The following is a 14,901-nucleotide window of genomic DNA, read 5'->3' on the forward strand; positions in this document are numbered from 1 at the left end:
GTCTCCGTACCGATCCGCAAGACTTTACTAAACCCGCTCATGACTCGTGAGACCTATGTAACCTAGGCTCTGATACCAACTTGTCACGACCCAAACTAACCCTGTCGTGATGGCGCCTATCGTGGAACTAGGAAAGCCGACTCATTTCCAAAACAAACTGATATTTTTATTTCAAAGATAATCTCAAGGCTATTTAACATAAAAAAAAACCTTTGTAAAGGAGTTCAAATCAAAACAAAAGTGCAGAAAGAAAAGCCTGACATCGAGGTGTCACTACTCATGAGCATCTGCTATAATTTGTCTGACAATATCGAGACTAACATAGTATGGAAAAATAGCTAAATACAACTAAAGGAAGATAAGAGGGAGAAGAGCAGGGGATGCAATCGCCAAGTAGCTACCTAGCTATCCTCGAGAAAATCTGCAACCAGAATAATCAACAACCGCTACTGTGTCCAGCTACACCTGGATCTGCACACAAGGTGCAGGGAGTAACTTGAGTACGCCAACTCAGTAAATAACAATAATAAATAAAGACTGAGCAGTAGTGACGAGCAATAAAGCATATAAAGTTCATATCATGAAATCTCACTAAAATGCCACATGCTTTAACAATCAGGATTTGAATCAAAACATCTCGTTTAAACCCAATTCCAGTAAAAATCATTTAAAAATATATTTTTTTCAACAGTTTTCAAACAGAGGCTAAATGCAAACAACAACAACAACAACCCAGTAAAATCTCACTAATGGGGTCTGGGGAGGGTAGTGTGTACGCAGACCTTACCCCTACCCCGAAGGAGTAGAGAGGCTAAATGCAAAGGTGAGCAAAAATAATGAAATCATAAACAGCCCATCGGGCAACATCACTCGTATACAACCCCCCGGGAAAACCTCACAATCATTCATGCCACTCGGGCATACCTCACAATCACTCATGCCTACCAGTCACTCAGCACTCGGTACTCGGCGCTCGCACTTAGTACGGCGCTCGCACTTAGTAGGTACCTGCGCTCACTGGGGGTCTGTACAGACTTCGGAGGGGCTCCCTCAGTCCAAGCGTTATATCAAGCCAAATCAAGGCATAAATCAACCAGGCCCTCGACCTATAGCAAACATGTTGCAGTGTGCAGCTCGATCCCATAAATATCCTCACAAATCAGGTCCTCGGCCTCACTCAGTCATAAACCTTTCAAGACACTCGGGCTCTCAGTAAAACAAACAGGGTGCTCAGTCCAAAACAACATTTATATGCATCAAAACAGAGTGATAAAACCGAGTTATGCAGTAAACAAGTATAACCATGACTGAGTATAGATTTTCAATCGAAAATAGTGAAATGATAGTAAGAAAAAGGCCCCTAAGGGTCCAAACAGCACTGGCACAAGGTCCAAACATGGCATTCCGCCCAATTTACAGGAACTCATTTCTAAAACTCACAAGTATCATATAGTTTCAACAAAATATGCAACTTTACAATTGCTACGGGACGGACCAAGTCACAATCCCCAACGGTGCATGCCCACACATCCGCCACCTAGCATGTGCGTCACCTCAAAATAGTAAATGATACGAAATCCGGGGTTTCATACCCTCAGGACTAGATTTACAATCGTTACTTACCTCAAACCGATCAAATCCCCACTCCGCGATGCTCTTGCCTATCGACTCGACCTCCAAATGATCCGAATCTATTCACAATTAGTACAATACCATCAATATATGCTAATGGAATAAATTCCACAAGAAAAACTATCAAATTAGTCCAAAACCCGAAATTGATTCAAACCCGGCCCCCGGGCCCATGTCTCGAAATCCGAAAAAATTTACAAAACTAGAAAGCCCGTTCACTCACGAGTCCATACATACAAAATTCATCAAAATCCGATATCGTTTGGTCCCTCAAATCCTTAATTTAAATTCTCCAAAATCCCAAACCCTAACCCCTCATTTTCACTCCAAAATCCTACTAATTAATGATGAACAAAGCCATAGATTCACGAAATTTATACCATTATGGGTTAGGATCACTTACCCCAACGTTGCTCCTTGAAAACCTTCAAAAATTCGCCTCTCTCCCGAGTTTCTCAAATCCAAAAAATTAAAAAATGAAGACAAAACCACGAGCTGGGGAATTTCTGCCCAGCACATTCGCACCTGCGGCCAAATGTCCGCTCCTGCGGAACCGCACCTGCGAGAACCACTTAAGTCCTCAAATTCCGCACATGCGCCCCAGGTTCCGCACCTGCGGGCGCGCACCTGCGCAACACTTCCGCTTCTGCGGAACCATCTCAACTCTTCTTTTCCGCATATGCGCTCAAGGCCTCGCACCTGCGGGCTCGCAGATGTGGCAAATCCTTCGCACCTACGTTCGCAGACTTGGCCTTCCATTCTGCATCTGTGGCTACCCCAAACACATATTCGACCTCGCACCTGCGGACTCCTCCTTCTGCAGGTGCGGAAATATCAGTAGCAGCAGCTTGAGGTGCATTTTCCAACTTCAACAAATTCGTTAACCACCCGGAATCACCCTGAGGCCTTCGGGACCTCAACCAAAAATACAAACAAGTCATATATCAACATACAAACTTAGTCGAACCTTAGAATCACTCAAAACAACATCAAATCACCAAATTTCCCTCGGATTCAAGCCTAAGAACTTCTAAACTTTCAAATTCGACAACTGATGCCGAAACTAACCAAACCACGTCCGAATGACCTCAAATTTTGCACACACGTCACAAATGACACTACGAACCTACTCCAACTTCCGGAATTCCATTCCGACCCCGATATCAAATTTTCCACTGCCGACCAAAATCGCCAAATTTTCAACTTTTGCCAATTCAAGTCTTATTCTATTACGGACCTCCAAATCACATTCCGGACGCACTCCTAAATCCAAAATCACCTAGCGGAGCTAACAGAACTATCATAATTCAAATCCGAGATCGTTTACATATAGGTCAACATCCAATTGACGTTGTTTTTCAACTTAAGCTTCTACTTTAGAGACTAAATGTCTCATTCCACTCCGAAACCACTCCGGACCCGAACCAACTAACCTGGTATATCATAATATAGCTTAAAATCATAAAGGAAATAGAAATGGGGAAAATGGGGCTATAACTCTCGAAACGACCGGCCGAGTCGTTACACCACCTCTGCTTGGAGCTGCCCGATCTTATCGAGCTTCTGTTGGACCTGCGGGTCCATACCATTAGCCACAGTGTCTGACTCATTATCATTAACCTCAAATGCTCTTCTTACCTACTCGACCAGGTCGACATGCCCCTTCCGAGCCACCTCTAGCTCAACCCGGAGTTTCTCACTGAGAAATTTGTAAGCATCCCTCTTCTCAGTAAGCCCTCGAGTCTCGGCCTCATGTTGGTTTAACTCTTCCCGATATCGGAGAAATGTCTCGTGGTGAAGCACCGAGGCCTACAAACACAAAGAAAAAAGTTACGGTTATTTACGACTTAATCTAATTACATAATAGAAGTCATCAAGAGGCATCCGAAGTTACCCGGTTTAGTGCTTGTTGTGCTTCGTTGAATAGGCAGGACGCGTCCACCTAGTTCATCTTGGCTTGATCCTCTTTGGTCACCGGGCACCGAAGATAACTGGAAACCCCTATGGGGGCAGAGATGACCCGGGCATCCTCCGGAATATACATGATAATCGGCCGCTTCCGGTCAGGATTCACACTAGGAGCTGGGAATCGGTTGACTAGTTTCAGACTTGAAGAAGGCCCGCTGGTTCCTGAAGACGGTCTCTTCCTTGGCACCGGTAAGTCACCTGATCCGATGACGTCCTCCGAGGTGGTAGAGTCTAAACCATCAAAAGAGTTGTGAAAGGTGTCTGCCACCCCTTGGGAGCCCTCGTTGGGGCGCCCTCTCAACGTTTGGGCCTCGTTGATCATGGAATCAATAAACGAAGGCGACTCTGAGAGATAAATCACTCAAAGTACGTCCTTAGGGGCATTGTCCTCTGCCCGAGAAGCACCGACCGCGGTTTCTTTGTCGACCTCCCTAACTTGGGACAAAACGGCCTCGCCCCTCCTTGGTTCGGAGGCCTCGACCACTGCCTTTTCATCGGTCCCCTGATTTGAGGCAGTTTGGTGTCGCCTCGCACGTGGGCCACCAGTTCAGAAGCTTATTCTTCTTCTTCTTCGGACTCATCCCTTAGCCGATGGAGTCAGTCCGATGGAAGCTCTCGGGCGTTGGTGCTTTCTTTAGATTTACGCACCAGCCTCCTCTTTGGTTATTTCTTCTCCAAGTTCGGAGAACTCGGAGCCCTTTTTCTCTTCTTCTTCCCACCCTATCTCAGAGCAGGGGACTCAGCGGGGCAATCCTCGTCACTGGATAGAGGCCTCATTGCGACATCCTTGGAAAGACCTACAAAGAAAAAAGAAATGAGTAAGGGCACAACAGCACGGAGGAAACCTAAGTGTTGTCCACTCAAGAAAGGAATCTCACCATGAGAACGGGCCTCCCACCGGCCCTTCGAAAGCTAGTGCCATGTGCGCTCGGAATACAATTTCTGTGACACAATGCCCTCGACCCACTCCTAGAGTCGAGGGACTGGATCCAGGACCTGAGCAACAGTTGCATCGCCACCAAACACCGATAATAAGGAAGGAAAGGAGAGTAAAATTGAAACTTTGGGAAAATGAATCTTTACTTACGTTTTGTGTTCCACTTCTCGGGGAACGACATGTACTCGGCTGGGATCAGGTTTGAGGTCTTCACTCGGACAAATCGGCCAAACCAACCTCGATCCCGATCTTCATCGATGCTCGAGAATGAGGCTTTACTAGCCCGGCGCGCAAGTTTAATCAGTCCCCCCTGGAAGAATCGGTGACTGTATATGCGCATAAGATGGTCGATAGTGAATGAGTATCCGTCAATCTTGCTCACAAACAACCAGAGAAGAATGACGATCCTCCAGAATGAGGGGTGGATCTGACTGAGGCACACCACATACCTTTTGTAGAACTGGATGATTACCGGGTCCAACGGGCCCAGCGTAAAGGGATAAGTGAAACACTTAAGTATCCCTCGACGTGGGTAGTGATATCTTCATCGGGCCCGGGAACCACCACGTCTTTTCCGACCCAGTTGCAATCATTTTTAACCGCGGGGAGAATTTTTTTATGATCGAGCAGATGTACCTCGAGACCTTCTCGCACCGGCCAGGTACGGGTGAACGTTTCTCAACCTTAAAATCAGCAGTCACCGAGCACCCGCCAGGAATGAACATGCTAAGAGAAGGTTCAGCTGCTGGTTCCTCACCGGCCAGTCGCGATGTAGAAGTAGTTTCTTTTTGGGGAACTATTTTTGAAGTTTTCGCCATTTTCTTTTAAAATGAAGGAAAATAGATGAAAAAGAGGAACTTAAAGAGATACACTTGATGGTCTGGAATGAAGACAAGCGAAAATTCTTACAAAGATCTCAAGAAATCATGATACAAATGCTAGAAAATGTAGAGATTTCTAAGGAACAAGAGTAGATAAGATTTGGATGTAAAGTTTGAATGAATGAAGAATGGGGTATTTATAATTTTCAAACGATGATTCAAAGCCAGGAGTGTTCGACCAGCAACTGACGATCATTTAATGCCATTAAGACGTACTTGACGAGGCATTTCGTTCATTTTGTCATTTCTAACGCGGAGTACCGAGATGAGAATCGGAAGCTCATATCGTTTCTCGTCGTTTACTCTCCGAAAAATGAGAGGACTATCTGTATATGGTCGAAATCGGACTAGACTATTGCATGACAGATCGGGCTTGGAACACGAGGGGTTGAAGATCGACCTTGAGTCTCATCGAACTAGAACACGAGGTCAGAATGTCCGTCCTCGAGAACATTTAGTCCATGAACCCGGAATCCACCCTAACCCCGAATAAGCTCGAGAAAACATAGCCGGTATAACCAACAGAAGACCGAAATAATGAAAGGCCGAAATATCCGTAACCGGTCAAATATCACTGTGATAATCTCGGCACGTATCAATAAGGAACTGGCAAATTAGCAAACCAAGAGATTTTTATCTTTTATAGAATTGTACCTAAAGTAGGACTCTCATATTATATAAATAGGGTCTGATTACTTGTGAAGGGCATTGTAACTCGCATTCCAAAGTGATATATTGTTATTTTTAGTTCTTATTCTCTTGTCATTCTGTTCTGATATCAATTAAAGCACTTTTGGCTCGAGAGCGACAAACCTTCTAAGGCTAAGACTGTTCAACCAGTGTGGTTTGCATTTACTTTCTCATTGCTTATTTCAATTTCAATCTAATTTATCATTTTGTATCAAGTTAGATCACGTATCCTTAAAACTATGTACAAATCTAGTTGTTATCCGATTTTGAGGGTAAACAAATATCTTATAACATCGCAAGCAAAACTTGTTGCAAATATAGCGTCATTGAATTAAAAAAAAAAAAAAGAAGAAGAGAAAAGTCCGTGTAGGGACATATTGATGGCTAAAGACCATTCTTTTACCAATATTCAAAACGAAGTTTCAATTGTTCGAACTTGGACATGCTGTATTATTTCTTTGGTCAAGTAAAAAGAAGAGTAATTGGTGCAGTCTAAAACAGTAATTGAACGAATATTAAATTCATGTTGAAAATTGTTCAAAGACATCTGGTCTTTATTCATCAAAAAAATTAGAGACAGTTTAGAAGGATTTTCCCAAACAAATAAAGGCAGCAATCAGTATAATTATTATTGAACTTAAGATCTCTCAACTGTAGTACCCTTATTAGAGGTAATCCGAAGATGTATCGGAGAGAAGTGATTAGACAGAACATGTCATATTTTTAGCTTACTGATAACATGATCCTAGATAGAAGGATATATAGGTAGAGTATTATGGTAGAAGGTTTGTAGGTAGTCGAGTTTGGGATACCGTATCTGTTACATATTTTTATTATTATTATTATCATTTTCGTATTATCTTAGCCTTCGATTTCTATTACTACTCCCTTGTATTTGGTTTCTTATTGTTTTTTATTTTGACGTTATTACTATTCTTGTCTTTATTATTTTTAACATGACTTCTTTATTACTGTTTTTCTTTTTCAAACCTACTGAGAATTAATTTTTCTTGAGTCGAGGCTCAATTGTAAACAACATCTCTATCTCTATTGTGGAAATATACTTGATAGGTTGTTATTATTGTTGTAACTGTAGTACCCTTCACTTGTATATGCCATATTAATATTTCATTACGAACGTCTTTACATAATTAAGAGAAAATTAGTGTAATTAATACAAAAATGATGTCTTCTTTAATTATCTCATTTTAGTCATTTTCCAACAAACAAATACTAGTACGGTTTCCTTGTTTTGACAGTTGGTTGGAGTATCATTAACTCTATTTAACTTGCAATAGAAACTAATCAAATCAGTATTTTCCCTCCGCGTTCAATCCCAGTTTTTTCTTAATTAGGCGTAGATTTGAAGTCCAGTCCAAGCGACAACGACACAGCAACAACGGGCCCACAAATAAATTATCTTTCCCTCTCTATTTTACATTTTTTTAACTCTTCATGTTCATTTCTGGTGCACACAAAATCCCAAGTGTTTTTCAACATACTTCTCTCCGGCATAATCGTTTCTCACGAGTCACGTTTCTCTAGGTACTGTTTTTTCCTCTCTCGTTTTTTTGATAGTAGAAAATGTTCGCTTAACTTTGATTTTGTAGTTTTGCTGCTTAGTTTTCAGTTTTTAAGCAGTTCGATCTGTACATTTCGCGAATACTCTCGAACTACACTTTATGTTTCTATGTTTAAATTTTAGCGTGAGTTTTCTAATTATGTTTGTAATTTCTTCGTTTTGCTGCTTATATTTCAGTTTCAAGCTCTTCGATCTGTGCATTTCGGAGTTTTCTTCCATTTCTTAGCTTCTCCGGCATAATCAGGTATGCTTTGTTATAATTAACATCGGTTTATGGAAGTAGAAGGTGTTAGTTAATTTTTTGAACTTAGGAGTGATTTTCGGAAATTTCTTCTGTTTAGCTTTCAGTTTTCAAGCTGTTCGATTTGTACATTGCGCTTCATATTGGAGGAAAACGCCGCATTCTAGGGTTAATTACTCGATTAGCAGTGGCGTCTCCGACGGTTCGAGAAGCAGATTCGTTGGTTTTTCTTGTGGAAATTATGAAGGAACTGGACATTTGTGAAAATTATGAGTTTGATTAAGTAAGTTTCCTTCTTCTTTTTTTAACTTTTATGTTGTGTTTGAAGTTGAGATTGAGATCTGTAGTTGAAAAACTGTGGTCGAGGCTGACAGTTGAGTACTGAATGTTCTCGCGCCTTGTGCCGATCTAAATTGTTTTTGTGTATTATATTTAAATTTAATTGTCTATTCTGTAACTTCAGGTGCTTGCTGGCTTCTGTCGCACAGGTTATTATAAAATACTGATATATTGAAGACTAAGCAGAATTTAGTATAGCATTTTAGAATGCACCCAACCCAAGGGTGAGGCCTAGTGGTTAATGAAGTGGGTGAGAATCATGATGTCTCAGCCTCTCAGGTTCAAATCCCAGCGGAGGCAAATACTAGGTGATTTCTTCCCATCTATCCAAGCCTTGGTGTATAGAGTTACCTGGTACCTGTTGCAGGTGGGAGATGGCAGGTATCTCGTGGAATTAGTCGAGGTCCACGCAAGCTGGCCCGGACACCACGGTTATCCAAAAAAAAAAAAAAGTATAGCATTTCAGAGTCTAAAATATGTGAAATGGTTTCTGAGTATTTAATTTTTTCAGAAGACAGTCAAGAAACTAGTGTATCATATTCTTAAATTAGTTCTAATCTATCAAAACTTTTCACTCTGTTATCTGTAATTTTTACTTTGGATGCTTATTTAGAGCATTTTCAGCTTTTCATGCTCCAGATAAAGTATAATACTATTTTTTGTCCTGATCGGTCTCAATGTTTCTTCCCATTTCTTTCCACTGGTACATGATCCTGGCAGCTGCAATCTGTTTTTTCTTTTTCTTTTACCGGCCCTGTTAATAAAAGTTAACTACGCTCGGAAAGGGAACCAGAAATGCATTAGGATGGTCAAACGGCAGGTTTTATAGATGTTTAGTCATTTAACTTCAAAGCTTGTTTTTATCCCTTTATGTTTCAAACTAAGAGTATACGGTGGAAAATTGGACATTTATGTGCTTTTGTTATAATTTTTGAATATTTTCTCTTGACTTGGTTGATTATGTTTCATAGACTTCGCCTTCTTTCTTGTCATTGATATAAAGGTACCAGTAAAACTTCTCCGTGTTAGCTGCAGACAGTGCTTCTTGGCTGCTGCCCTTTCTATTTCAATATAGCTAGGACTGTATTGCTCTTTTGCATTCAAGTTGTGATCTTCCTCTTGGAGCACTTTGATATTTATTCAAAACCATTTTCTCTGTTCAATCTCTTATCTAGTGTGAAGGGTAGCCTTGGTGTAACTGGTAAAGTTGTTGCCATGTGACCAGGAGGTCACGGGTTCGAGCCGTGGAAACAGTCTCTTGCAGAAATGCAGGATAAAGTTGCGTACAATAGACCCTTGTGGTCCGGCTCTTCCCCGGACCCGCACATAGCGGGAGCTTAGTGCACGAGGCTGCCTTTTTAATCTCTTATCTACTGACAGGACTAGTATTAAAGCAGCAGTAGGTCCTTTAGGTGTTCAATTCAAACTACATCTTTCAATGTTCAAGAACTTGCCCCCTAAATTTGATCATCAGCCAGTCAACTAGGTTTGTCGTGTTCTTGAGCAGTGCACTCAAATCTCCAATCTTATGTTTAGGCATGATTTTCATCTGCAACTACTTTCCAATCTGGGGAAATAATGTGAAAGTGCATGTCGTATTTGGTGTTATGAAGAAACGGGTATCGTTTCCTTTTGGCTTTTGCACTGTATCTAGCAATGGACTCACATGATCAAGATTCAATTTTGTTCTTCAAGTTAATTATGGTTCTTTTTCTCCTTAGCATATGCAGATCATGAGATAAGCTATTTTTTGACATATCTGGGCATACTGTTGCAGGTGCTATTGTTCTATGACTTATCTGGGCATTACCATTGAGGGTGCTACTGTGTTTGACTCCTGGAGCTCTTCTAGTCTGGCATTAGTTGAATTGAATCCTAAATGATTAAACAGTTGTATTGACAATAAAAATGAAGAAATGGTACGGAGGTGTTTTAACAACATCCTTGTTGATGTTTTTGGTTCTGGGGTACTGTGTGATGAGGAAACCTGTCAAGGAAAGTTATGTTACAAGTTCTGTCTACTTCAACATGACAAATCCTCTTGAATGGATAAATGCTATGGCTCCACCTGCAGCTCACCAGCCAGAAAAAATTACTCAAGTGATATCTGCAGAAATTGTTGTCTCTGATCTCTTTATTAAGAGGAACCTGTCAGCTCAGGAGCAACAATCTTTGTCTACGTGGTATCAGTTGAAACGCTTAGTTACTCATGATCAAGTCTTACCTAATGCTATAGAGGCAGTTAAGGAAGCCAGTGTTGCATGGAACAACCTCATGAGTGCAGTAGAGAGGGAAAAACTTGATGCAAATGATAGTTCAGTTAAGACAGGAAAACAGAAACAATGCCCTCATTTTCTCAGCAAAACCAATGCTACAGAAATTGATGCCAGTGGCTTTAAGTTGCGGTTTCCTTGTGGTCTGACTCAGGGTTCTTCCATCACAATAATTGGCATTCCAAATGGTCTTCTTGGGAATTTTCGGATAGATTTGACTGGTGAACCACTTCCAGGTGAACCAGATCCTCCTGTTATTCTGCATTACAATGTTAGGCTCCATGGTGATAAAATAACTGAGGATCCCGTAATTGTACAAAACACCTGGACAATTGCACATGACTGGGGTGAAGAGGAGCGCTGTCCCTTACCATCGGATGAAAAGAGTAAGAAAGGTAAGAGAATTTTTTCTCTCTTCACAAAAGGAAACTTTGAAGCTCATTCACCAGCATTCCTTTCAATTCCATCAACGATTTGGCAACTTTCTATGCTCTAGAAGTGATGCTGCATCCTCATGTGTGCTCAATTGAGTAACTGCAGTCATAATGTTGGGCATGCCATTTATGGAAATAAACTTATTGCCCTTGAAGTCTATGTCATCTTTTGAGGTCTAGATCCTGCATACATTTGGGATTTCTTTGTGTGCTGATATTATACTAAACATTCTGAAAATGGGTTTATCTTCTTGGCAATTTTGCTATTTTAAATATATATAGATTTCCGAATTTCACTATTTCAAAATCTGCCTGCCTAGTTGAGTTTCAGTGTCTTTCCTGTTGATATTGTCTCTCTCAATTTTGTCCCCTCCCTTTGACCATATTCTCCATTGCTGCATAAGCCATAAGAGATATGTTGCAAACCTTTTCTCCAATTTGTTAAAAGTTGGTTGGTCTCATTCCTGAGAATCGTGATAACGATTTCTATAATTGCATCATCTCCTTTGCACCTCTATTTTCTTCCAAGAGATATAACAGGTTTATATGACTAGCTAAATTTGGGTTCATCATAATGTTCTCCTGTTCCTCACTTGTACTATCCTTTGCATTATTAACTAACATTAGTTACCTTTTTGCCAGTGGATGAATTGGAGCAATGCAATGAGATGGTGGGAAATGTCATAACTCGACATGTCATTGCAACAAATAAATCTAGCCTGGCTCAGGACGGGTCTAAATCAAGAAAATATTTTCCTTTCAAGCAAGGATATCTCTCTGTTGCCACTCTGAGAGTAGGATCTGAAGGAATTCAGATGACAGTTGATGGAAAACACATAACATCTTTTGCTTTCCGTGAAGTAATTTTTGTTCTCCGTTTCTCCCTTTCTCCTCTTGTTCCTCAGAATTTTATTGTATTTCTGTATCATCATAATGGTTATCTGCTTCCCCAGAATCTCCTTTAATTTTTATGTATGTCTTATTAGACTTTGGAACCGTGGCTTGTAAGTGAAGTGAGGATATCCGGAGACATAAAATTAATTTCTGTTGTCGCGAGTGGTTTGCCAACATCTGAGGATTCAGAGCATATAAGTGACTTGGAAGCTCTAAAAGCAGTTCCTCTTCCTCCTCGGAAAAGACTAGATCTCTTTGTTGGTGTATTTTCTACCGCAAATAATTTTAAGCGCAGAATGGCTGTCCGTAGAACTTGGATGCAATATGATGCAGTGCGATCTGGACAAGTTGCGGTGCGGTTTTTTGTTGGCTTGGTGAGTGCTTCTTTTCTTTGCACTCCATACTGTGAAACTACCATTGGATCTAAGTAGTGTTCAATAGCGATGCTTATTTGATCCTAATTACTGGATCGTGGGGCTGCCCAGTTAGAGCCAGAAGATATTCCATCATTTATTCATCCTGAAAGCATCTTATTTTAAAAAGTAGATAGTATTATGTAATGTCTTAGTAGAAGTCACATATTAGAATTCAGCGAATGAAATTTCATTTGACATGATAATTCTGTGTTATGTATCTTCTGTAGCATAAAAACCAAATGGTGAATGAAGAGCTCTGGAATGAGGCTAGGACATATATGGACATCCAGCTGATGCCTTTTGTTGATTACTATAGTCTTATCGCTTGGAAGACCATTGCCATATGTGTTTTTGGGGTAAAATCCTGTCTCTTCCTAATCCATGGAGTATCTCATGCACGCCTTGCTGACTTCATTTATTGCACAGACGGAGGTCATTTCAGCAAAGTTTGTCATGAAGACAGATGATGACGCATTTGTTCGAGTGGATGAAATCTTGTCTTCTATGCAGAGGATTAATGTGACTCGCGGATTGCTGTATGGTCTTATCAACTCAGATTCCCATCCTCATAGGAGCCCAGACAGCAAGTGGTTTATCAGTCCAGAGGTGAATATCTTCTTCATATCTCATAGTTCATAGACAATTTCACCCCTTGCACTCTTTCAGTATTCATCAATGGGGAAGGGCATCTGTCTTAGCAATTGATCATGGAACGAAAATAACACATAGTTGATCTTCAGCTCTTATACGTATTGAATCTTGTTCTTTTGTTGATGTAAAGGAATGGCCTGAAGAAACTTACCCTCCTTGGGCACATGGACCGGGTTATGTTGTGTCCAGTGATATAGCAAAAACAATCAGCTCAAAACAGAGAAAAGGCCGCCTAAAGGTAAAATGTACCATTGTCTATCTCTACTTATTCAACTGTCATTTAAGTGAATGAAGTTTACGTTTGAAAATGTAATATCCAGCGGCCCCTGTCCTGTATCTCCCATTTAATTCTAAAAGTTACTAGTCCGCTGAAAATGCAGATGTTTAAGCTGGAAGATGTTGCTATGGGCATCTGGATTTCAGAAATAAAGAAGAAAGGGTTGGAAGTGAAGTATGAAAAAGAAGAGAGGATTTTTAATGAAGGTTGCCGAGATGGTTATGTTATTGCACATTACCAAGGCCCTAGAGAGATGCTCTGTCTTTGGCAAAAGATTGAAGAGAAAAAACGGGCTTTATGTTGTGGCGAGTAATACAAAATAGTTTTTCTTCCGAGTTTTGAAGGCTCGGAAGTTTCTATTACTAAGATTTGACAAAGATCCTGCTGACCTTGTCTACTAACTGACCAAGGATATCTACTTGAGGTGGAATACCAATTAGGTCGGGATGAAGAGACCAAACTTGTGCTTATTCAAGCTGCTATACCATGTTGTGGTATAAGGAGGTAAAGTAGTTACTAGCATATTGATATAAGTAGGTGATTAGATTAGCTTGTTAAACATATTACTAGAAGATTGATTAGTGAAGATGATGGTGGGAAAGGGATCTGTATTATAAAAAGGAAGCTAAATGGAGGGGCATTATACATTGTATAGAGAAGCGGGTACACTACGTTCGGTGATTATTTTGTATGTAAATCACACGATCTCTCGTACCCATTTCTTGAGTGATGGAGAGCATTGGTATACATTGTATACTACAGTATGTTTTTACATTGGAGTTGTCTACCTTATGTCTTACAGCTACTGCAATCCTAAGGGGTCGTTTGGTTCTAGTTAGGAAGGGAGTTATTCATGTATACTAGCATAGCTGATACCACGTTTGATAGTTTTTTTGTTGCTTTCTATAAATTTCGGCACACCAAGTACGTTGTTTGGTTATCATTTTACAATATCACATAAATAAAACAAATATAATAAGTTATAAGTTAATTTATGTATTATTTTATGTGGGGTAGAAGATGGAATAACTAATTTCTGCACAATTAAATCATATATAACTAATCTCTGCATAATTAATACCTACATTACTTGGTTAACATGCGTTGCCCGTCGCTGCCAATTTCAATATGGCTTTCTTTTTGGATTACGGGTGACAGGCGAATGCCAAAGTCCGAAAGGTATAAGAGGCAGTTTCCGCCCGCTCAACAATAGATCAATTTTAATTTTTTTTAAAGTCAACACCAAATTAAAGAAAATACTCAATATATTACAGTTGCATTTCAAACCATACTAAATTGAAGACTGTATACTAAATTGAAGACTGTATACGGTCGAAATTAGGCCGATTTCGTATGGTTAACCGAGACCGGGGCGACAGACCGAGGTTCGATCCCAAGTTATATTGGATCGTTACATGAATAGATATTGCCTAGCTCGTGATTCAGGGATCGAGATCGAGACCAGCTAAGATCGAGACCAAGAAGGATAGAGATCTAGCGAGATCGAAGGAAGCCTGCTAAGTCGAATAACAGAAAGCCGAGGAATCCGTGATCGGACGAAGATTGTGGCAGAGATCTCGGCATGTATCAAGACAAGACCGGTTGATTAGCCAATCAGGAGATTTCCTTCTGTATTTAGAATTGTACCATATGTGGGACTCCTCTACTATATAAATAGGGTTCCAA

General features: G+C 40.5%; 1 protein-coding gene across 3 annotated transcripts; it reads left to right on the top strand.

Annotated features, from left to right (window-relative positions):
• Positions 1-7,436: 7,436 nt before the first annotated feature.
• LOC107783067 (beta-1,3-galactosyltransferase GALT1) lies at positions 7,437-14,018 on the top strand. 3 transcript variants are annotated; one of them, XM_075248187.1, is made up of 11 exons: positions 7,517-7,653; positions 7,868-7,934; positions 8,032-8,214; positions 8,395-8,578; positions 10,048-10,938; positions 11,620-11,837; positions 11,964-12,245; positions 12,515-12,643; positions 12,714-12,893; positions 13,069-13,176; positions 13,319-14,018. In XM_075248187.1, exons 5-11 carry the CDS (start codon positions 10,179-10,181, stop codon positions 13,526-13,528), a joined length of 1,887 nt encoding a protein of 628 aa, XP_075104288.1. In that variant the 5' UTR covers positions 7,517-7,653; positions 7,868-7,934; positions 8,032-8,214; positions 8,395-8,578; positions 10,048-10,178; the 3' UTR covers positions 13,529-14,018. The 3 variants fall into 3 exon arrangements, with proteins under 3 accessions (XP_016459519.1, XP_075104288.1, XP_075104289.1); XM_075248188.1 differs by having other exon boundaries at positions 8,395-8,419; XM_016604033.2 differs by lacking the exon at positions 8,395-8,578 and having other exon boundaries at positions 7,437-7,653.
• Positions 14,019-14,901: the final 883 nt, after the last annotated feature.

The sequence above is a fragment of the Nicotiana tabacum genome, chromosome 24 (genome assembly GCF_000715075.1).
Source record: "Nicotiana tabacum cultivar K326 chromosome 24, ASM71507v2, whole genome shotgun sequence".
NCBI classification, from domain to species: Eukaryota; Viridiplantae; Streptophyta; class Magnoliopsida; order Solanales; family Solanaceae; genus Nicotiana; species Nicotiana tabacum.